General features: G+C 46.7%; 1 protein-coding gene across 5 annotated transcripts in view; it reads right to left on the bottom strand.

Moving 5' to 3' along the window:
* The window catches only part of IGSF5 (immunoglobulin superfamily member 5), a 50,497-nt gene extending 33,423 nt beyond the window's left edge, over positions 1 to 17,074 (bottom strand). The window contains exons 1-3 of one of the 5 annotated variants that reach the window (XM_024100530.3): positions 16,802 to 17,074; positions 14,598 to 14,677; positions 10,219 to 10,297 (exon numbers count right to left, since the gene is read on the bottom strand). In XM_024100530.3, coding sequence (XP_023956298.1) covers positions 10,219 to 10,276 — 58 coding nt within the window. In that variant the 5' untranslated portion in view covers positions 10,277 to 10,297; positions 14,598 to 14,677; positions 16,802 to 17,074. The remainder of the gene's footprint in view (positions 1 to 10,218; positions 10,298 to 14,597; positions 14,678 to 16,801) is intronic. The other 4 variants (XM_065577532.1, XM_024100531.3, XM_024100529.3 and 1 more) reach the window with 4 other exon arrangements.
* Positions 17,075 to 24,519: the final 7,445 nt, after the last annotated feature.

Below are 24,519 nucleotides of genomic sequence, written 5' to 3'. Positions count from 1 at the left end.
AACAGAAATAGCCCATTTTTCCTTGTATAGTTGCAGCTATCCTTAGCATGCATCATTATCTTAAAGGTGAACTGGAGTGCTTTAAAACTTACAGTTGCTTCAAGTCCTGAAACACAATTATATGTAAACACTTAACATGTTTTATTAACAGTTGTTAAAACAAAATATGTGAAAGACAGTTCTTCCTCTTTCTACCTGCCAATTCCTAAACTGAGGGCATCCTAGCCTACAACCTCTGATGACATCACTAAAACAGCAGTGGCTTTTGTGATGTCGGTACAATAGCTAGGAATCAGGCTGAAACCACTAATCAGTTTTACATGCTCCATTTACAGCAACCGTCATCAGATTATCATGATTTCTGGTCATTACTGACCATTGCCAGTTGTGAACCACTAACTTAAGTGAAAAAGACTCTGTATCCTTAACAATTCTCTGAGCCACCAAACATTCTGACCCAGGGTTTTTCATGTGGATTGCAACCTCACAAACATACGTGACAGAACTAGTCTGCTTATTAGTTAGCCTTTGAAATATGAAAAATTTTTACCTTTTTTTTCTCTCTGTCCCGTGGGGCTATACAATTTCGATATATTGAATTCTGAGCGTTAAATTTTCAAGGCTTTGTGTGAACTTTAGATGATTGATTGCAACTGACTTTAATAGCTATCATGAGGTTCAAACTGTACACAACCATTTTTAGAATTCACTACAGAAATGTGATTTTTCCTGAACCCTGAGTTATATAACAGTCCAAAAAAACCGAATGGGTTTTCAACACAGTGCGCAGGAACTTAGCAACACAATTCCCATTAATGCAAATAGATCCCTGTACACCCATACTTTATTTCTTAGCCAGTGATCCTACTCCCTTGTTATAGCAGCAGTAGCGGGGGGGGAGGGTGCATTAAAATTTGGAAAGGGTACCTAGAAAATCGGCTTGTTGGATAAACTTGAGAAATAATAGAATAATACCCCATGGATCCAAACTTAGCACAGCTTTATTTAGCACATTCCTAGGTTACAGTGCCTCTGGCTTAAGTCCTGTACAATTACAGGTTCATTCAGATTTAACAGAAACTTCAGCTCTTCAACCCTCACCTACAGCTGGAGCTTATACAACAAAAAGTACATTTTAGAACTCACTGGACTCCATTCAGAATGACAAAAGTAGAGATCCAAGTCAATTATATGTGCTGGAGCAATGGAGTGTTGAATACTCATCTAATGTATCTGATTTTTGAATGTCCATTGTGCACATATTTGGGCATGAAACATTTCACAGAACTGATAGGACTTTCTATTGTTTTGGATCCTAAAATAATCAGTATTCCCTCCAATCCTAATTTACCTCACACTGGGAAGTATTTTTGTTTTGTAGTCTTATCTGCCTGAATAGGCATGTAGGTTCCCTATTCAATGTATGGCAACAGTTAGGTGCCTAAGGGCTGGTCCACACTAACCCCCCCACTTTGAACTAAGATACGCAACTTCAGCTACATGAATAACGTAGCTGAAGTCGAAGTATCTTAGTTCGAACTTACCGCGGGTCCACACGCGGCAGGCAGGCTCCCCTGTCGACTCCGCGTACTCCTCTTGCGGAGCAGGAGTACCAGCATCGACGGCAAGCACTTCCAGGATCGATCCGGGATCGATTTATCGCGTCTAGACAAGACGCGATAAATCGATCCCAGAAGATCGATTGTTTACCGCCGGACCTGGAGGTAAGTATAGATGTACCCTAAGAATGGAATCCACAAAAGCCAGAAAGCTGAACAGGGAGCCACCTAAGGCAATCAATCATAGGCAGCGGCTTCCTCTGGGCCCGGGGGTGGTGCTCAACCCCCCCGCTCCACCCCAGGCCCTGCCCCCACCTGACTCCTTCCCCCAGTTAAACCAGCAAATACAGAGCCATGCCATTAAAAAAACTGGAGGGAACTATGGTTTTTATGTGTGATTTTGTAATCTTCTTGTACAGTATTTTGTGTATCACTTACAAATGTATTATGTTTTAAATTTAAAAAATAAAATGGAAATAAATGCATTCATGCCATCACACCTATTAGATTCCACATTAGTCACTTAACTTCAGCATGCACAGCCTATGTTTTCTCTACTTTCTCCTCAATGCTTCAGCTTTGACATTTATAGACACTGTCTTTTTGCTGTCTAGGAAGATTCATAAAATCAGTCTTAATTCGGTAAATATTTTGTGTTATTAAAGAAGTTAATGGTTTACCATCCCTGTGAATAAATCACCTGGGTTTCTGTATCTCATCTATGGTTACGAGATCATGTTTATGAGTGCCACTGAATCATAGACTAAAAATTCATCCCTTGATTCTCTGGTCTATGGCAAGATTGTGCCCTTGTCTTACTCAGCCGAGTAGGGCAGTAAGAGGAAGTATGCATGATTTATTCCTCCCTTTAACTAACACAATTACATTTTAACAGTCCATGAGCCAGACAAAGCCCAGGATCTACGCTGCCTTATGAACACAAGGCCTGATCCAGTGCCTATTGAAGTCAATAGAATCTTCCTGTTCTAACCCAGAGAACCTGCTTCAGGTCCCTACAGGTGGAAAGTCCACTAAGGAGGGAGGATGCCACAAAAGTGAAAGTGGGAAGTGGTCACAACTGCCCCTCCACTGGGAGCCCATAAGACACCAACACAGCTCAGAAAGTGTCCAGTGCTACTCAGAGTGGAGATGTGGTCACATCCACTGGGGGAAGTGTTGATTTAACCTATCCCCACAGTAACTTAAAGCTGCCCTTCCTTGACAGAAAATCCCAAAACAGAGTGTAGATCAGGGTGAGCAAACTACGGCCCGGGGGCAGCATCCAGCCCTTCAGACATTTTAATACGGCCCTCAAGCTCCAGACAGGGGGCGGGGTCGGGGCCTTGCCCCACTCCACACATGCCAGGGCTCTGTGCAGCTCCCGGAAGCAGCAGCATGTCCCCCGTTTCCCTCCTACACCTAGGGGCAGCCAGGGGGCTCTGCACATTGCCCCTGCAGCTCCCATTGGCCAGTAACCGCAGCCAATGGGAGCTGCAGGGGCAGCGCCTGCGGGGCAGTGCACAGAGTCACCTGGCCGCGTCTCCACGTAGGAGCCGGAGGCAGGGCCGGCTCTGGCTTTTTTGCCGCCCCAGGCAAAAAAGCCACCGGCCGCCCCCCCCCTCCCCAGCACGGCAGGGGAGGGCGGCCGGAGCCCCGGGGGAAGGGCGGTGAGCCCCAGCTGGGGCTCTGCTCTCCCCGGCGGCCGGGGGAAGGGCGCCGGGGGGAGGGCGGCCAGAGCCCTGGGAGGAGGGTAGTGAGCCCCGGTCGGGGCTCCGCTCTCCCCGGCGGCCAGAGCGCTGGGGGGAGGGCGGCGAGCCCCGGTTGGGGCTCCGCTCTCCCCGGCAGCCAGAGCGCCGGGGGAGGGCGCCAGGTGGGAGGGCAGCCGGAGCCCTGGGAGGAGGGCGGCGAGCCCCGGCCGGGGCTCCGCTCTCCCCGGCAGCCAGAGCGCCGGGGGGAGGGCGGCGAGCCCGGGCCGGGGCTCAGCTCTCCCCGGCGGCCAGAGCGCCGGGGGGAGGGCGGGCGAGCCCGGCCGCCCCCCTCCAGGTGCCGCCCCAAGCACAAGCTTGGTGGGCTGGTGCCTGGAGCCGGCCCTGGCCGGAGGGAGGACATGCCGCTGCTTCCACCCAGAGCTTGCACCCCTTACCCTCCGGTGCCCCAACCCCCTTCCCCAGCCCTGATTCCCCTCCTGCCCTCTGAACCCCTCATCCCCAGCCCCTCCCCAGAACCCGCACCCCTAGCCAAAGCCCTCACTCCTTCCAACACCCAATTTCATGAGCATTCATGGCCCATCATACAATTTCCATACTCAGATGTGGCCCTCGGTCCCTGGTGTAGATGGTACCACTGCCTGCCCACCCACATTGTATTGCTTAGGGGAATCATTTCCCTACCCCTGGGCTCCTGAGTCTAGGGACTGGTTAGACAGTAAAATGCCTTCTCCTGTATCTTCTGCCAAAACATTTTCAGTCATTTACCTGTTGTTTCAAAGAGAAACTTCATCTCTTTGTTTTTTTAATTTTTATTATTTATTTTACAGGAGGACATAGGCCTAAATCAATATGAGCTCCCATTGTGCCAGGCAATGTAGAAACATCATAAGACACAGCCCTGCCATGAACTCTGAACCTAAATAGAAAAGGAGGTATTCTTACCCCTATTTTTCCGATTGGGAACAAAGGATGTCTGTGGAAGAACCAGGAACTAAGCCCAGCTCTTCTGAGTTTAAGACTAATGCTTTAACCACAGGATTAGTATTCCTCTCTAAGGTACAGTGTTCCCTAATTCAGCAAATACACTTCAATATCAATTTCATCACCTTACTGTCTGAAAAATATCTTACATGTTCATTGAGAAAAACTGAGACCTCAAACTAAATTCTCGTTGCTTTTTTCAGGGAGTTATATGTTCAATTCTTATTAACACAAGTTCAGCACCTAGCTTCTCCCATACACCTGATGAAAATTCTTGCCCTGACAACTAGCCCCACTTTATTACTCTCCACTGGAGAAAACTCTAAACCATGCACAATGCTCCATGAAATCATATTGTTCATTTGCTTTTGCGTGATAAGGTGTGGGTTAGTAAAGCTTTACATTGCCTTGGGCATATCAGTAGATGTTTGTTAAAGGATCAATCCTGATGAAAGTTCATAACAAGAATATTTCACTTAAGCCTAAGGGTGCAGTTCTGTACCTGGTGTTTCAGCCATCCAACCTTATCCAAAGATGTTCATAGTGCGCATCAATTGTTCTATGAATGGTTATTCCCCACTCTGTTACACTAACTTACTGGAACAGGTATTATGGTTCCTTCAGAAATAAATGCTTTTCTTGTTTGCAGTTACTCAGTGCCAGTGGCAAATGGTGCACAAGTTAATGAGACATTTGTCTGAAACCCATCCCTTCCTACTATCATTTTCCTGTCCTCACCTGCTCTTCCTCTCATAGAAGGGGATCAGATTTTCAAATGGGTGCTTTGGCATCTGGAAAGGATTGAGAAAAAAGTGCCCATTTCTCCTTCTGCTCCCTCCACCACCGACTACACTCCTTGTCCTTGATAAATAACACATCAGAACACATTACAGCAAGGGCTGGGGTGGGGAAAATGTGTTTACTCTCAAGTCCTCCTCATTAATCATTTTTTCTATCTCTGTTATGGTATTTTTAAAGCATTCCCACAGAGCCACATCCTTTTTCTTTTTATCTCCCAATGCAGATTCTCCCACATGCTGAGTCTTCCTTTCATCTGTCATATAAGAGGTAAGAGATAGAAAGGAAGGGAAATACTCCCTCTTTTTAGCAGAGGAGGGGGAGCTATACTCTCTCTCCCCCGCCCCCTGTACACACATTCTCTCTCTCTCTCTCTCTCTTTCTCTCTCTCTCTCTCTCTCACACACACACACACACACACACACACACACACACACACACACACACACACACTCCTTAATTTATCTCCTGCTCAACAACTCTTGCTTTCTGGACTGATGTCAAAGCATTGGTGGCCTCACTGGTGCGACCCCGCTAGTTGCTGGTTGGCTGGTAAGAGACAGGTCTCTGTGATGTCACTGGCTCAGCGCTTACAGCTTGCTGGATGGATGCCAGGATACAGACCTTTGTGAGCTCACTAATTCAGCCCTTGTGACTGGCTAGAGGCCTCTAGCTCAACATCTCTAGCTTGCTATGCTGGTGTCAAGGGCTATGCCACTTTGACATTACTGACTCATCTCTAGCTTTCTGGAATGATTTCAAGGCAGATGTTGATTAAGCATCTCTTATCTGCTGGGCTGATGTGAAGGAACATATTTTTCTGAGGTCAGTGGGTCAGCATCACTAGTTTAGTGGGATGATGCCCAGTTACTGGCCTTTGTGAATTACTGACTCAGGTAGGGTCACCAGATGTCCTGCTTTACTAAGATTGTCCCAGTTTGAAGGGATAGTCCCATCATTCTGTTAGCACCGCGGATTTGTTCCACCTTCACTAGAACACCGAGACATCAGGTCACCTCCTCCACCCCAATGAGAACAGGAGGTGGACACAGGGAGCATTCCTAGTGCTGTGTCTTGTGTAAAGGTGAGAGAGGGGAAGAAGGGATCTGAGAGGGGTGGCTCAGGCACTGCTAGTGCTTTTTCAGGATAGGAAGCAAAATGAGAAACTGAGTAGATGGAGACGTGGCTTTTTTCAGAGGAGAGGGAGAAGAGCAGGCTCTGAGCCACTGCTTCTTTAAGAATAGAGGAGGGAGAAACAGAAGTAAAAGGACCAGATGCAGAAGGAGGATTGGCTGGGGGCTGAGGGTTTCTACAAACCCAGGAGAGGAGCAGAGATGGGCCACCCATAGCATAGGGGCCTGCAGACAGGTAGTGGGGCAGCAGCCATAGATTTGGGGAAGGAGGGCAGCATTAATTGCTTTCCAGAATAATTGATGTGTGGGGATTCATTGCTTTATTGGGGCAGAGCTTATTTATTGGATGGGGAGGAAAGGAGAGGGGAATGAGCGCTGGAGCCAGCTGATTGAATGTGGCTGCTTGAGGTGGAGTTGAAAGAAGAGAGAGGGAGGGAGTAAGCTGAGAGAGGAAAAGGAGCATGTTGCTCTGCTGGCCCGGGCTGGAAGCTGATGATGACAAGTGAGGAGGAGCCAGACTCACCTGTTCTGGACCTGGACCTGGACCTGTCACGGTGAGTGAGTGAGCAGGGGCAGTAGGAGGGAGTGGGAATGTCCAGGGCCCAGGAGTTGGGAGGACTGAGGATATGGGGGTAAAAGTAGAGGAATCAAAGCAGCAGATGGGAGGAAGATCCTGGCAGAAGGAAGGCATCAGTTTTAGTGAGGTGAGGATGGTTTTTGTATTTTATCAACTGGTCACTTAGCAGGGGAAAGTGCCTTATTTTCTCCCCTACCTCCTTCCTGCTGCTGTGTAACTGTTCTTGGTTTTCACTTTGTAAGCCTGGTCATGCTAGCCCAGCACTCCTAGCTGGCTGGGCTGCTGGGGAAGCGCAAGTCTCTATGAGATAACTGAGTGAGGTAACCAGAGGTTAAAGCAGATCAAAGTGGAAGGGAGATGCTCCACAATTCTGGTGGCTTTATGTCATCACAGAGAGTGACATGTGGTGAAATGACACCATAGTGTCTTGTGTGAGAGACAGGACATAGAGATGATAAGGGAATAAATGAGTGTGAAAGGTGTCTATGTCCCCAAGCAGCTGTCAAACAAAATGAGTGTGAGCATGTAAATGTGGTGCTGTGGGTGAAACCCGTGGGCGCCTTATCTTCTCCCCACCGACACACACCCCACTATGGAAAGCTCGGAGGGCAGAGGGACCGGACAGGGCCATTCTCTTTCTCCTAGATTCAATCAAGGAGCGGGGAAGCGTTTCCCATTTCCCCTGGAGGGGAGGGAGAGTTTAAAGTAGCAAGGTCTGCCTCTTTCCCTCTCAGTCCCCTAGGGAGAACCAGCAGGGAGACATATCGTCCTGTAGAAAATAATCCAGTAGAGGTAGCTAGGAGATTCCCAGCTTGGACAATTCTTCTTCTCCCCTCAGGTATTGGTGCTGCTTTACCTGCTGGTGGAAAGGCCTGGAGCCTCATAAATTCCCCAGACAGATACAGCTCCCCCTGTTGCTCCCAACTGAAATTCTGCTCCCTGATGTATCGTTTCCAGGGCCAGCCCACAACATTTTGGCACCTGAGGCAGGGAGCTCAAATGACGCCCACATGCCCCCTCGCTTGAGCCAAAACTTTCAAAGGTCTCAATTCTGCCTTCTTCCTGTTCTATTCCTCTCATGGTACTGCTCTGCTACCTACCCCAATAAAGGAGAACTAACAACTTAAAATGCCTTGTTCAAAAATTTTAAGTAACACTTAACTGTCAAATGCCTGAACAGCAAATGTAACTTTTCTTCTCTGCAGAGTAAACACTGGCATTTTTATCTGTTTCAATAATCAAAGTGGTGCTTTCCCTGCCTTCTTGGTTGCAAAGATTTGAACTGCTTCCTGCTGAAGGTCCACAGTCTGGGCCAGCTCATGCTCTATCTATTGAGATGGTTGCAAGGCCGACCAGCCTCTCCTATGTCATTGAGGAGCGTAGATGTGTTTTTATTAACTTCAGCTTGGAGAAGCTGCGTTCTCTACTGGCAACTGTTACAGGAAGTGTTAGAAGTATGCACTGAGCAACAAAAGCATTTGGAAAGAGGGTGGTCAACTTATTTGTGCACATATATTCCAGAACAGCCTTTGGAGTTGATCCTGCTGAAATGTATCTTGAAAGGACTTTCAGTTCATCACCTAAATCACTTGCATCAATATCGCACATGTCATCATGTGTCAACACTGTCTCTAGTGCCCTGCATTGCTGGCGTAGGTCTTCTTCAGGTAGAGTGAGGAGTTTTGGAATATCATACAACATCCCAAATATACTGCTGTGTTCCTTGAGCTGCATGAAATGTTCTTCAACTGACTGTATTGCACAATCTAGCACCTGGTTAAAGAATTCAACTTTGAATTGTTGTTTGGGGTCTCTTTTCATTGTCTTTGGGGAACATGAAGTTTTTCACTTGCTGTGGCCCATGCAGTACAAAGAAGTCCCTCAGGCTACTGCTCAAGTGGGTCCACAGTCCTGGATCATCTAGACTTAAAGAACTAAACTGAGCAGCAGCTGTTTCTTGTGCCTCCACCACACTCTTCTCTGATCTACACTTTTCTTCAGGAATGTGCGTGGTTACATCTATTTGAGATGGAGAGATGGATGCTGCAGTAGCTTCCAGGTCACCTGCACTGTGACTAACTGGAAGATCAGGCATCTCCTCACCACTCACATCTTCACTGGGGCCGGAAGGCTCACCGTGAACATTTGTGTCTGTATCTCAGGAGAGCTCCTTCCTGCTTAGATAGAAAAGCTTCCTTTGCCTTCTTTCTTTTTCTGAATGCTGCCCCGGGGGGCGTTTTCTTCTTTCACTCATGACTGCTGTTCTGTGCCAGCTATAGTGGCTCTCAGCACTCAATTGAAGGGGACAAATAAGCAGGCTGGTAGCAGGGCCTGCGTGAGAGAAGATATCAGCATCTTAAGGGCCTAACTGGCTCCTACTACTTCAGTTGACTGCCTGTTCTCCTCAAGTGGGTTCAGGGAAGCAGCAGGAAACAGGAAGCTCCCTGAGAAGCTGGTGTTCAGGGGCGGCTCTAGCTTTTTTGCCACCCCAAGCACGGCAGGCAGGCTGCCTTCGGCGGCATGCCTGCGGGAGGTCCCCGATCCCGCGGATTCAGCGTACCCGCCGCCGAATTGCCGCCGAATCCGCCGGATCGGCGGATCTCCCGCAGGCGTGCTGCCAAAGGCAGCCTGGCTGCCGCCCTCGCAGGAACCGGCAGGGCGCCCCCCATGGCTTGCCGCCCCAGGCACACACTTGGAGCGCTGGTGCTTGGAGCCACCGCTGCTGGTGTTAACCAGTTCAGGCTCCTGGGGGTGCTAGAAAGGTACATAAGAGGCTCCTCCTCCTCTCTCTCCCTGCAGCTCCTGCTGCTTTCTGTTATTCCCTCTCACCTTTTCTCCTGCCTGCCTGTTATGTCTCTTGTGCCCTCCTTCCTCCAGCACAGCACTCCACCATCTCTGTGCATCTAGAGCAGAGAGAATACATATGCACCAGCAGCAGACACAATTTTCTACACTCTGGGTCCTAGTGGCGCCCTCTCTCCCCCTCCCCTCCCCCGTGTCTGGCACCTGAGACGGCTGACTCAGTTCACCTCATGGTAAGGCCAGCCCTGGATTTCCCCAGGCAGTGCAGACACAGGAGGAGGGGGAAGTCTCTGAGGAGCTGAGCATCCTCAACCTCTGGAGAGGGCATGGAGGGGGAACATTCTGCTTTCTGAGGAACTAATGCCTTCCCTCTGCCACGAGCTTCCTTGCATCTGCTTCCCTGACTCCTCTACACCTTCTCCCTCTTCCCTCTCCCCACTGTATCCCTTTCTAACACCTTCATACTGTGGTCCAGCCAAATTCATGATGCATTTTCAGGCTTGAAAGGTAAAGCAATCCCTTCTAAGAAGATTTAATAAATTTATTCACTATTAGAAACATACATTTGATGCTGCCTGTAATAGATATTTACAGTGCTTTGAAATTAGTTTATAAATGGTGTCCATTATGAGTTATTTCATGAATTAGAAGTGTCCTACCTGTTAGTGAGGCAAATAGGATAAAAGTGACTGGGATAAATTTCTGGAAGTTATCCATTGGAGCATTTTCTCCTGAAACCTAGGACAAAAAGGCATGCAATTATTATTGGATAGTTATAAGGAAGCTACACAACATAGAATTGTTGAGGAAATCAGTAATGTATTGCTGCTGGTTTTTATAACGCTCTAGCATTTAAACATTTGTCCCTGTTGAGAAGATTAAAGGTGTCAGGGAGACCCTTTAATATAATGAAAATGGATCATGGGCAGCTGGGAGAAATAATTCTGAGTTGTCTGCAATCAAATGTGTACTCGGAGTACATCGTCCTTGCTGCTGCTAGTGTTCTGGCAGACTAAAGAACTCTATGGTCACTCATGTAACTGTCCTCTCTAAAGTAATTGGACGGGGTTTGATTCATGCCTGAGGCTACCCATGGGATGTGTTTAATCAGTACAGCTCCAGGCTCCCTCAGTACATTTCCGCTCTGGCCCGCACCATACACTTTTAAAGCTATTCTGGCTGGCTCTGGGACCCCCAGCATAGTTGGTTTTGTGGGAATAGTGCTCCTCTGAAACCCCTTCTGTGTGGGCTTTGTGCCCCTGCGTGTCCTCTGCTAGAATCCACACTGGTTTCAAGCCCATTTTATTTCCTCACAACAAGGCTTGGCAGAATTTGAGTTTTGGGTTTGGTTTTGTAATTTTCATGGCTAATATCAATGTTTATTTTTAAGCATTTTTATTTGTATCAATTTAAATTTTCACAGTTGCACAAATTTAAATGTAAATTTTCAGAGTTCTGGGAAATTATGGGGGGGGTAACAACAGGAAGGGGCAGACAATAACTATTTAATGACAGTAGACATTGAGATTCAAAAAGTTAAAGCTTTATAACCGTTACTACACAGATTGTCAGTATCAGCTGTCAAAATATACAAAGTAAAGATCCTGAAACCAAACTCTAATAAGTTCTCAAGCAGCATTTTTCTTACTTGCCTATTGGTAAATTTTGCTTATTACCAATGGAAATATTGTTTTTCTTTGGTTTGTGTGTAATCAACATTTATTGACATTTACCAAATAAAAATCTGCGGCTTCCTAACCTATGCATATTGGTTCTGTTTCCAGAGAATTACTGACCATGCAAAATACAATGAATATTGGTTAAAACATGATTTTCAAAAGCACTGATATTAGTCTTATTACTGCCCAATACAGCTGCACACAAATCCCATTCACCTGTCAGTTATATATTAATAGTTTTGTTTCCCTGCAGTTACAATATCATCTACATTTCTTATATTCCCAGCTGTGACAGGGCTACAATATAGCTGATATTTGCATCTGTGCAGATAAGGTGACACTTGGCACACAAGGCAGCTACACAACCCTATCTCTATCCCTGCAGAGAACCAAGAGGAACTGGGAATACATCACGGTACTTTACTTCCCCCTACAAAAAATTGCTATTTTCTCTGTGTGCAATACAGCTCCTACTCAGAACTTTTATTCACACAGTTCAACAAGACTCTCAGTGTGTTCTGTGTGGTGCCATTGATCCTGAGACTACTAGCTGCTGACTGACAGAGACAACAGGACACATTGAGCTGCGTTTCCTGGTTTCCATTTGTGCAGTCACAATTAAAGAGGCTATCCGTACATTAGGGTATGTCCTAATTTAATTTTTCTGCACTTTACTCAGGTCAGAAAAGACAAATAGCCCCACTCCCAAAAGGAAACTTCTGCTGGCATCCCAAAGAGGCCAGAGTTAAGGTTGTATGGATTGTCCTGTGTGAGAGTATAACCTTAGCACTGCATTTCCCGGGTCACATCTCCATGTGAGTCTGCGAGGCTCAACTCACAGAGACATACTTATGCTAGCTCTCATCAAGCTAACCTACTAAAATAGTAGCGTAGGTGCAGTGGCACAGGCTATCCACCTGAGCATAAACCTGTCCAGACCCCGTGAGTATGTACTCAGGGCAGCTAGCCCATGCCACTACTTGCTGTTGCCCACGTTACCAAGGCTACACTACTATTTTTAGTGCACTAGTTCAATGAGAGCTAGTGCAAGTATATCTACTTAACTAGGAATCACACCCCAGCTCCAAGTAGAGATGCTGCTCAATCCTAGTTTCCTAATAGTTGTAGTTTGTTTTATTGTAACCCTAATATTTATAAGGTGTACAGTAACTCCTCACTTTAAGTCGTCCTGGTTAACGTTATTTCATTGTTACGTTGCTGATCAATTAAGGAATATGCTCATTTAAAGTTGTGCAATGCTCCACTCTTTTGTTGTTTGGCTGCCAGCTTTCTCCACAGCTGGCAGCCTCCCTACGCCCCGCCCCCCCCCCCGCCCCACAACGCCTCCCGCCCACCAGCAGACCCCATGGATCAGCGCCTTCCCTCTCCTCCCCCACCTCCTGCCCGCGGCAATCAGCAGGCTTGCGGCGTTTTGGAGGCAGGAGGGAGGGGAGAGGAGCAAGGACTCGGCACGCAGGCTCCCCCTCCCTCCCCTGTCTCCCAAACGCCGCAAGCCAGCTGATTGCCCCAGGCAGGAGGTGGGGGGGAGGGAGAGGAAGCCTGCGTGCCGAATCCTCGCTCCTCTCCCCTCCCTCCTGCCCCCCTAAACGCAGCTGATTTCCCCGGCAGGAGGGAGGGGGAAGGAGCGAGGACTTGGCGTGCAGGTTTCCCCCTCCCTCCCCTGCCTCCTGCCCAGGGCCAGCTCCAGGCACCAGCAAACCAAGCACCTGCTTGGGGCGGTACATTTTCAGGGGCAGCATTCCAGACAGCCTTTTTTTTTTTTCTCCTTTCTTTCTTTCTTTCTTTCTGCGCTTGGGGCCGCAAAAGCCTAGAGCCGGCCCTGGCAGCAGCAGCGCATCCTGCATGGGGGGCGCCGTGGGGCCGCTGCGGTTCACATCGGGGAGCAGCGCCCGCACCTTATGGCCAGGCAGGCTCCGAGCGCGGGACACTCGGGCGCACGGAGCCGCCTGCGGGTGCCACCGGGCGGCCGCCCCCCAGCACTGCAGCTGGGGCTGGGCGAAGTGGGCCGAGCCACCCAAGGACTGCGGCAGGGTGGCCAGCAGCAGCAGCAGGGCCATAGTGGGGACCGGTGCCCGGGGCGCTGCCGGGCAGGACCCGCGTCCGGCTCTCCGGGGCTCCGCTCCCTCTGGGGCTGCCCTGCCCTGGCTCCTCAGCCCCCTGCCGGGTAGTCCCCCGGCTCTGCCCTTCCGGGTCCCGGCCGGTCCTGGAGGTGGGAGCCCTGGCTGGAGGGACCCTGAGCTGAGGCGCGGCCCTGGAGCCTCACTGCTTACCCTCACCCTGCCAGCGCCGGACCAGCTGGAGGTGAGGGGGGAGTGGGCAGAGTCAGCACTGGGAGGGGGGGAGCCCAGGGCTGGGGCAGCAGGGGGTGCGGATGGGGGAGGATCCCAGTGCTGGGGCGGCAGGGGGATGCGGGGAGAGCCCAGGGCTGGGGTGGGGGGGCAGCCAAAAAATGTTTTGCTTGGGGTGGCAAAAAACCTAGAGCCAGCCCCAGGCAATCAGCTGGCTTGCGGCATTTAGAAGGGAGGGAGGGGGGAGGAGGGAGGATGCAGTGTGGGAAGTAAAGGGGGAGGAGGTGGGGGGGAAGAAGGGGCGGGTTAAGGATGGGGGCTTGGGGGAAGAGGAGGAGTGGGTGGGCTGAGGGTTGAGCCCCCGCCCCAGGTGCTTGCAGAGTAGGGGAAGCTGCCACTGTTGTGCAACGTGCTTCTCCTAGCCTACAGCACCTTCAGCCTCCTTGCCTGCCTCATCTCCAGTGCCAGTGGGCTGTGCCTGTGTGGGGTAAGGCAGGGGCACCTCCTAACTATAGTACAGTACCTGTATTAAATTGCTTGTTTAAAATTGTTTAAAACTTATACCTGTATTAAATTACTTGTTTAAAATGTATATAATGCTTTTTTGTCTGGCAAAAAAAATTTTCCCTGGAAGCTAATCCCCCCTATTTACATTAATTCTTATGGGGAAATTGGATTCGCTTAACATCGTTTCACTTAAAGTCGCATTTTTCAGGAACATAACTACAACGTTAAGCGAGGAGTTACTGTATGTCGTGGCTTGCACACTTTAGGGAATTAAACTCATGCATTCAGGAAGAGGATGAGAATGAAAGGACACTATTTTGTGGCCACAACCTTTACTCCCTGGAACAAACTTCTGTTGCCTTTAAATAGACCTTGCTTTGTGACACTTAGATCCTTACTCTGGAACCTGTACAAATTAATAGCACAACAGTGACATTGTGGGTTCCCTATAAAAATGGTTTATTTCTCCTTGCTTTTAAAAGCAATACTAAATGGGGAAAAAAGCTGGCATGACATTTTATTTCTCTTGAACAAATCCAGTACCTTGCTATGTTACAATTTTCTTGTGGACATGACGACACACCCAAGCAGCACTCATTGCAGGCTCAGGGCCTAAGTTACAGCTGAAAAGTGAATACAAGAGCAACATGTTACCACACTCACTGTTCCCAGTATTAGTGTTTTTTTAAAGCTGTATTTCAGACCCAACTGTATTTCAGTAAGAGCCTGTATTTAAGGGACTGTATTAATAACCAATAGGGATTTAGTGATTATAGCTGTGTGGAAAAGGCAAATTTCTGCCTCAGTTGAATTTGTAGCACTTCCTAGGATCAAGACCCTTAAAGGAATGTGCAGTATGTATGTGGCTCCATTCCCCACTGGAACTATTTGTGCTGTGATTACCTCTTGCAAAATAGCTAGAACCCTGAAATCAGGTCCTGGCAGGTGAAATAAACAAACAAACGAAATGCCTTTTCAGTTCATTTAATTGTAATTTAAAGGCTAGCTCGTTCTCACATTTTGTGTGGTGAAAAGTCCGTTATTAAGCAGCTGAAAAAGACAGGATCCAATTCCTAATAAAATGGAACTTTTCTCTTTCTTTTGCAGCATTTAGTCTCACCACACAAAATCTGGCAATGTTTGCATGTAATTAGCTCCAGTATTAATAGAAATAATAGAGGTAACTCTCCAGGCCAGGAAGCAAATCCAAAGTTATTAACTTGCACTTTCTGTTGTACCCATGCAACTAGAAAAAATTCCATGATTTCAGATTTTGTTTTCCTTCTGAATTGGAATAGAAACAAAATTATAATTTCCTGATTAATTAAATTTTCAAAAATGAAAATTCATTTCTGGTCAATCAAAATATTTTGTTTCAATAAAATCAAAGTGTTTCATTACAGTTTTGACTTTTTAAAAATTTTCTATTCTATTGCCATTTATAATAGAATATAAAATATAAAATATTGAAATGAAAAATCATTTTGAAATTGAAAATCAAGATGTTCTGTTCTGATAAGGGTGAACAAAATGTTTTGCCATTATTCAAATGCTTCATTTCATTTTTTTTCTATATGAAATGTCGATGAAATTAATACATTCCCACAGAAAGTCTCAATTTTGATAAAACAGCATTTTCAGCCAGCATACCAAATAGCTGGAAAACTATCAACCAGCTACTTGTATAACCTTAATATTGCATAGTCGTTAAGACTAAATTTTGCTTTAAATCTCTTGTACTGGCAGATCCTGGGCCTGCTCCTGCACCTATTAAACTCAATGTCAAAGATGAACACTTTTAAATAAATAGGAGCAGGATCTGGCCCCCTACATTCATGTGGGGCCTGAGTCTCCAATGCTGTGAAATTTGTGTTTACACCAGTGCTGACTGGGTGTAAAATGTGCCTATTCCATTCTGGCAGCATTTTACACCCACTTTGCACCCACCATGTACTGAGGTAAATGACCCCATGTGGTGCAGAACAATGGAGAATCAAGGCTGACACACACAAATGAGTATGAATTGAAAATAAACATGGAGTTGCCACAAGTACTCCTGTTCTTCTTTTTATGGAGTTTAAAGCTTAGCTCAAGCTCCATACTAGCAACTGAGTGTAACATAAGGTTAGCTTTTGGTATTCTAGGAGCTTCTTAGTTGCTCCATGAATAAAGACTGAAGACATGTAGAGAGAGGTTACGCAATGAACACTAAGGCTCTGATCCTGCACTGAGCCCTATATGGGAGGACCCATGTGCTCACAAGAGCCTTACTGAAGTCAGTGGGGCTCTGCGTGTTCTGTTCTGTTTTATTCTATAAAGGTTGTTGTGCCACACTCATCACCATAGTATTTGAGTGCCTTCCGGTAGTGCATTAAGTGGCGTTACTAACTTCTGTGGACATGACGACACACCCAAGCAGCACTCATTGCAGGCTCAGGGCCTAAGTTACAGCTGAAAAGTGAATACAAGAGCAACATGTTACCACACTCACTGTTCCCAGTGTTAGTGTTTTTTTAAAGCTGTATTTCAGACCCAATTCCTTATGCCAGAATATTTAGCAGTTAACTGGTAACACAGCTGGAAAATCGAAAGCCTTTTTCAAATGCCATTTCTAACCCCAGGAAATATTTTTAAAACTAACTCCAATTTAGATTGATTCTGATTAAATTATTTGATTTGTTTATAAAAATACATTATAAAATCATTAATCCATTTTAAACTAATACATACAGATTATGTTTTCTTACCTTCGCTGTGAAGATTGTCTTTTAAAAGTCTTGGATAAATTCTCAGATATTCTCACATGAACAAAAATCTACTATCAGTGGCACCTGGATGCACATAACTCCTCATACACACATACACACTGAATGACTCTCAAAAGTGTTGATTTCTCTTTGCCAGTCTGCTGGACGATCTTAAAGAAACTGTTTCAGTGTAGTTTCTGTTCCCTGCTTTTCATGGCTGTGCTTTGCAGTGACAATGTAGTTGTGATAAGATAAGGTTAAATTCCAAAACCAATGTGCATATTCCTTTATTAATCATTAACAAGCACTGCGAAGAGAATTAAGTAAACGCCTATGATGTGGATCGAGGAACAAACTGCACATAAATCTGACCTGAGGGTGATGATACTGACTGCCATTACTAAGGCCTGCTCAGCGATATTGCCTAGGATGAACTATCAGATCATTCCAGTGTGAGCACTAGCACTTATGTGATTATTAGTAACTCCAGAGTTACCCCCAGGGATTTGTTGAGGTTTATTGCATTTACATCAGAGTAAAGTAGAGCAGAAATTAGCCTTTACTTTGAAGTATATTTTTCAAAAAAGATAGTCAGAAAATTTCTCCTTTAAAATGTTTCTGATAGAAAATACAGTTTCTGCAAAATCAAAATTTTCCCTAGGAAAAATTTCAATTTTCCTGATTTTTTAAAAATTTTACATTGGGAAAACCTAAACAAAATCTAAATAGTAGGTCAGGGTGACCTAAATCAAAATATTTCTCACAAACTTTAAGGCCAGAAGGGACCATCATGATCATCTAGTCTGACCTCCTGCACATTGCAGGACACAGAACCTCACCCACCCACTCCTGTAATAGACCCCTAACCTCTGGCTGAGTTACTGAAGTCCTCAAATCATGGTTTAAAGACTTCCAGTTACAGAAAATCCATCATCTACACTAGTTTAAACCAGCAAGTGACTCGTGCCCCATGCTGCAGAGGAAGGTGAAAAACCCTAGAGTCTCTGCCAATCTGACCTGAGGGAAAATTCCTTCCTGACCACTAATATGAGGATCAGTTGGACCCTGAGCATGTGGGCAAGACCCACTTGCCAGACATCTGGGAAAGAATTCTCTGTAGTAACTCAGAGCCCTCCCCATCTAGTGTCCCATCACCAGCCATTGGAGATATTTGCTGCTCGTAGTTGCAGATCAGCTACATGCCATTGGAGGCAGTCCTGTCATACCATCCCCTCCATAAACTTATCGAGCTCAGTCTTGAAGCCAGTTAGGTTTTTTACCCCCACTGCTCCCCTTTCAGTTTGTTAAATCAAAACCTTTCTGGTCAGTTTGACATTAATCTGTTTTCTGAGCTATCATGGTGCCTCCTGGGAGTTGTAGTTTGGGTGCATCATGCTCCCATTTTCTGCTATGGGCTGGGCTCCCTGGCTTTTCCTACATTTCCTATGCTCACCATGATCTCCTATCTGGTTGAATCAATGCAGTGCATCACGGGAGTCACGTGATCACAGGAGATATAATCCAGGAGGAGACGCTGTCCATAAGAAAGAATGGATGTTTGAGGCACCTGAACTACAACTCCCATAAGGCACGGCAGTAGCTCAGATAAACACAGATTAATGTCAAATTTACCTGAAATGAACTGAAACATTTTGATTCAGGAATGTTAAAACATTGTATTTCAATATTTCCACAAAGTTTTTTGGAACTTCCATGAAAAAAAAAATCAATATTTCAATATTTAATGAAATATTTGTTCGAAATATCATAATTGCACATGGTACACAAATTCAGATTTTTTACTAGCTCTCATTTTTTACTTTTCTTCACTTTTCCAAACACCTTTGTTGCTCTGCATCTGATATCATAGTAGAAAAGTTGAGGTTTAAAAAAAAAAAAAGTCTTATCCTCTCAGCCAATAAGCCTAATTAACTGCATAAAAGTATCAAACGTGTACGTTTATGAACAAGTATGTTTCTAACTGTCTGAAGCCAGAGGAGGAGTGCAGAAGTCACAGAGACCAGCTACCATCCTGGATTGCCTCAGTAGAGAAGGACACCTGGACAACTTAATTGATTTATTTAGCTGTTGGTTGGAAGGAAATTCCATTCCAAAGGGAGTCTGTCCAAAGCTCTCAGAGCCCTTGACAAACACTTAAAAACACAATGTAGCAGCTGCAAAGCATAAATTAGCCCGAACGGCAGCGCTGCTTCTTTCCACTCTACCATACCTCGAGTAATCACCACTGGTGTGATTAGTGCAGCTTCACACCTCCACCATACTGTCCCATGAGACAAATACCCCACCTCAGCCAATGCCACAGAGCCGTAATTAGCTATATTTGCGCCCGAGGCAAGAATATAAAATTGCGCGCCCCCCCCCCCCAGCGCTGCCCAGCCTCCCCCCCACCCCGAAACACACACCCACACCCAGCGCCGCCCAGCCCCGCGGAAACAATCCCCCCCAAAGCCGCCCGCCCCGCGGAAACAAACCCATCTTCCACTATCCTTGCCTTCCCAAAGACTAGATAAAGCCATCAGCTCACAAGGCTGCCTAGACTCGTCCAGACTTTCCTTACCAGGCACATTGCCACTCCCAACAGATAAACGGCTGCTCTTCTCACTGCCCTGAGCTACTTCCAGCAAATCAGTTACCCTTTTCAGGTCCACTTTTACAAGCTGCACTAGCCAACAATCCATCGCCCATCCAAAATCTACCCTTTCCTTCCTCAGTTAGGGCTTTCACCTGACCATCCACTTTAATCTGCTCCCGAGAAACATTTTCCTGACCAATGAGATCTTTCTGCTCTTGATCTAACTCCTGATTTACTTCTGAGACATTAGACAGACATTCAGAAACTTCATTTACAGACAAACAGCTCTTCTCCTCAGACAAACCTTTGGAGAAACCCTCCCCAGGCAAATCATTGCCCACAATAGACACAGGTTTAAGATCATTCCTGTCCTGTGACTGGCTACCTGGACTGAACAAAGCTTTAACATTTTCTCCAATCAAAAGATCCTTAGGCAATAACTTCCTTACACCAGCTATAACTTCATGCTGAGTACCATTCCATTCAAGGTGGATTCTGGCTAAAGGCACACTTACAGTAAACTCATAGAGGATTACAACATTCACACTCTGATTTGGTAAGTAATCTTCCTCTTTGACAAGATCTGCTTTAACAAGAGTGATGTTAGAAGCCATAATTTGCCCTAAACAGCTTTTACCATTGACTTTTACACACTCTATGAATTTTTTATTACCACTCCCATACATAGCATTGGCACCCTCTACTGAACACACAGTAACAGCATTTACATAAAAGCTGGCAGTGTTGGGGTACATTTGGTTACACCCAGACAACTGCTCAGAGTTATACAACATACCAACATTGTTAGAAACTGGACTTTCAAGAGGATACAGTTTCTGCTGTTCTTCCCTTGCGTTTTTGACTTGGAGCTGAAGTCTTTCCACTTTTGCCTTAGCTTCTAGTTCCTGCAATCAAATTTCTGCCAGTCTTTGTTCATGCTCAAGTTGCAGTTTACTTGCTGCCTTTTGCATTCCAATTGCTTCTGCAGCTTCTATAGCATCAGGTAAGGGCTGTGCTCCTGCCTTCTGATTACTGGCCATTAACAGATTTCTCAGTTCTTGATTTGTAGCTTTGTTTCTAAACCTTATCCCCTTTTCTGAACACAAATCTTTCAGGGCTTTTTTGTCAAGGCCCTCATATGCTCTTTGCTCACCCATTGCAACTGCTCTTTAACCAACCAAACTCTCAATCCCAAAATCCAAATTTGGATAGCGTGGGGTTCTGACCCAAAGCTTAATTGACCCAGTTCTGTGGATCCTAGCACGACTATGCCACTGTGACGATGCTGGTTCTGGCGGGACCCAACTGAGAGTATCAATTCAGGATAAATTGCTTAAAACAGGGCAGTTACAGCTGTTGTGGAAAAATGACCACGCGTTGTGTTTGGATCAGAATCGCCTGAGGCCTTTTTATTTTCATGCATGCATGGGGGGTACCAGTAAACTAGCAATCCCCCTGATTACAAAATTTTTCACAGCTTATATAGCATAAAACCACAATTATATAATACATACTTTATCAGCATTATTGCCATATTTGGAATACACTCTCCATAAAAGGAATATAGCTTAGCAAGCTTTCCTGTTTTTCACAGTCTGCCCTATTGCGATTTCCAGACTTCCCCAAAACCGTCAATGCAGCACTATGAATCATTATAATTATAGATAGTTCTGCTTTTGTACATTTCCTCTATTCTGCATCTAAAAACCTTTCACCTACAATAGACTTAACTAATGTTCAGATCTGAACCAAAGTTCAGGCCCGAGCCAACTAAAGTTTAGGCCCTAGCAAACTTTTTCCTCCACACAGCCCAAGGCTGGGGGTTTTCCACCTCTAAGGCAAACCAAACCAGCCAGACAAAGAGGACTTTGGTCTCACCCCACTGGCTAACCACAAGTCACACAAGCAATTCCCTTAGACGCTCCAGTTTCCCAATATCACCACCAGTGCCACTCATTATGGGGACAAATGGTTATGAAAACCAATACCCCAGTAAAAGAAAAAGGGTTCTCCCAATCCCAAAGGACCAAGCCCCAGACCCAGGCCAATATAGAAACCAGATCTTACCCACAAATCACGCCGTTGCCAATCCTTTAGAATCCAAAATCTAAAGGTTTATTCATAAAAGGAAAATATATATATATGAGAGCTAGAATTGGTTAAATGGAATCAATTACATAAAGTAATGGCAAAGTTCTTGGTTCAGGCTTGTAGCAGTGATAGAATAAACTGCAGGTTTAATTAAGTCTCTGGAATAAATCCCCAGCTGGGATGGGTCCTCAGTCCTTTGTTCAGAGCTTCAGTTTGTAGCAAAGTCCCTCCAGAGGTAAGAAGCAGGATTGAAGACAAGATGGAAATGAGGCATCAGCCTTTTATAGGCTTTTCCAGGTGTAAGAACACCTCTTTGTTCTCACTGTGGAATATTACAGCAAAATGGAGTCTGGAGTCACATGGGCAAGTCTCTGCATACTTTGCTGAGTTGCAAGGCATATTTGCCTTCTCTCCATGGGTCAGTTGTATAGCTGATGGTCCTTAATAGGCCATCGAGCAGGCTAGGCAGAGCTAACACCAACTTGTCTGGGATGTCACCCAGAAGCATAGCATAAGTTTGAAATACAGACAGTATAGAGCCAGCCTTCATAACTTCAACTACAAAAATGATACACACATAAACAGAGCATAACCATAACCAGCAAACCATAACCTTGTCTTAGACACCTCATTTGACCCCCTTTATACAAGATTTGGTGCCACTACAGGACTTTGGTTACACCCATGTTGTATACGGTCCCAGATTATGTCAATAACGTCACAGCCAAAAAGGAAGGTTTGGGGGTGGGAGGGAAGAAACAGCATGCATAGGGTGACCAGATCACAGCAGTAAAATAGGACCCGCCCCCTCCCCGCTCGGCCCCACCATCACAACCCTCTTCACCCCCTAGCGTCCCTCCAAGTCAGTCCCCCACCCACCACTCGCCTCCTTTCACGTTCTCCCTCCCCTGCCAGAAACCCACATGCCCGCCCCTAGAACACCTGCTGGCTCACTGCTCACCACTTTGCCCACCCACCGCTCGCCCACCCGCTCACCCCCAACTCGCCGCTTGCCCCCCGCCAAGTTTAAAGCCTCATTCAAAGACCCAGGGGGTCACTATATTAAGCACACACCAGTCAATCAATGCGTGAAAATGGATGCCCCCCTCCATCCACTGACTCACCTCCTCACCCCCCCATCCAAGTATCAGGGGCAGCAGGTTTGTAGAAATTTTGGTGGTGCCCAGAACACTCAGAGACCGCCCCCCCAAAACTCTGCCCCCCACCTGCCTAAGGCTCTGCGAGGGAGTTTGGGTGTGGGGAAAAGGTCTGGGGTGCAGGCCCTGGGTTGGGACAGGGGATTGGGATGTAGGACGGTTGAGAGGTTGGACTCTGGGATGGAGTCTGGGGTGCAGGCTCTGGGACAGAGTTTGGGGGCCGGAGAGGGGGTGTGGGCTCTGGGAGGGGGTGGTGGGTGCTGGGGGGAGGGACTGCCATCATATCTGGCTTCCTTCCTCCTCTTCTGCCTCTCGACATAGCCTCACTGGGGGTGGGGGATGGGGCTGCCCCTTGCCCAGTTAGCAGGAGTGATAGCTGGGCGGGGGGTGGCGGATCACAGAGTCAAACACTCACCAAAGCCCCAGCAGCTGCTCAGGTGAGTGAGGTCCACTGCCAATGATCCTGTCTCCCACCGGAAGCCCCCTCAGCATCTCCTCCAGGTGGGTGCCAGGGGAGGGGAGGGCTGCGTCTGAGAAGCACCTATGTGCCTTTGTTCTCCCCCCTCCCCTTCCTGACTTGCAGCAGCCGGCTGCTCGCCCTCAGCCCTCTGTCGGCCAGTGTCTCTGGTTGCCATAGAGGCAGCAGCAGCCGGGAGAGCCACAGCTTTCGGTCCAGCAGGGACACTTGCGCCCCTCGGCTCTGAGTGCCCGAGGCAAGTGCCTCACTCGCCTCGCCCTCGTTACAGCACTGCAATGCCAGCTCAAACAGATGAGCTTTGCAGCATGCCAGGAAGGTCAAAAAATTTAGTCTGTTTCTGACATTGGGGTGAGGGACAGCATTCCGAAAAAGAACTGCCTGTATGGAGAGCCCTCTGCCAGCATCCCTCGTCTTTTGTAACATTCATCTCCATTTACCCACCCACTAAACCAGATAGTGGATACAAATTTCAAAAGTACCTAAGTCACTCCAGACATTTCCAGATGTGACTCAGGCACTTGAGGCCAGATTCTTAAAGGTGTTCAGATAGGTGCTGGAACTAGGGGTGCTGCCACACCCCCTGGCTTGAAGTGGTTTCCATCATATACAGGGTTACAGTTTGGGTTAATGGCTCTCAGCACCCCCACTATACACATTGTTCCAGCCCCCTGGATATTTAGCTGCCTAAAGATGCAGATAGGCACCTGGTAGAGCTTTCAAAATGGCTGTGTCCAACTCTCACTGAAACTACTGCAAGTTAGGTGTTCAGATTATGTGAAAATCCCATTGGTTACCTACTTGCTTTATAAATCTGACCGGCAGAAGCGTAAATACCATTGACTTGCAATGATACCTAGGCCCCCAAGGCCCAGATGCTCAGGAGGTATGTAGACACCTAACTCCCATTCATTTCCATGGAAATTACATGCAGAAATACCTGTGAAGGGCAGGGCCCCAGTATCTAAGCCACTTTTTAAAATGGAACTTAGCCTCCTAACTCCCTGTCTACACTTTGATCTTTAGGCGTAAATTCCAGTTTGAGGAGCCATACCCTTGCTAGCTCTGATGGAGCGAGAGTGCAACAGAAGGAGCTAGCTGCCCTGAGTATGAGCCCTTCCAAGAGGCTGGGCACCTACTCAAAGCTGTTACCCCTTCCCACCACTCACACTGCTACAGCGACACTCGATTTTTAACATGCTTGATCAGAGTGAGTGCAGGTATGTCTCCTCGAGCTGGGAATTACAGCTCCAGGGTAGACATACTTTTAGATGCTTTTGAAAACTGTACCCAGTTTCCCCATGAATGAGGCAGATGTGTATGAGTGACACAAAGATGAAGCAAGATTTTTTTAATAAGGAAAGCAAATTTTTCACCACTCTGCTTCCAATCAGATATGGCT

This window comes from Chrysemys picta, chromosome 1 (assembly GCF_011386835.1).
Source record: "Chrysemys picta bellii isolate R12L10 chromosome 1, ASM1138683v2, whole genome shotgun sequence".
Lineage (NCBI taxonomy): Eukaryota > Metazoa > Chordata > Testudines > Emydidae > Chrysemys > Chrysemys picta.
This window is presented reverse-complemented; position numbering and strand designations above follow the sequence as displayed.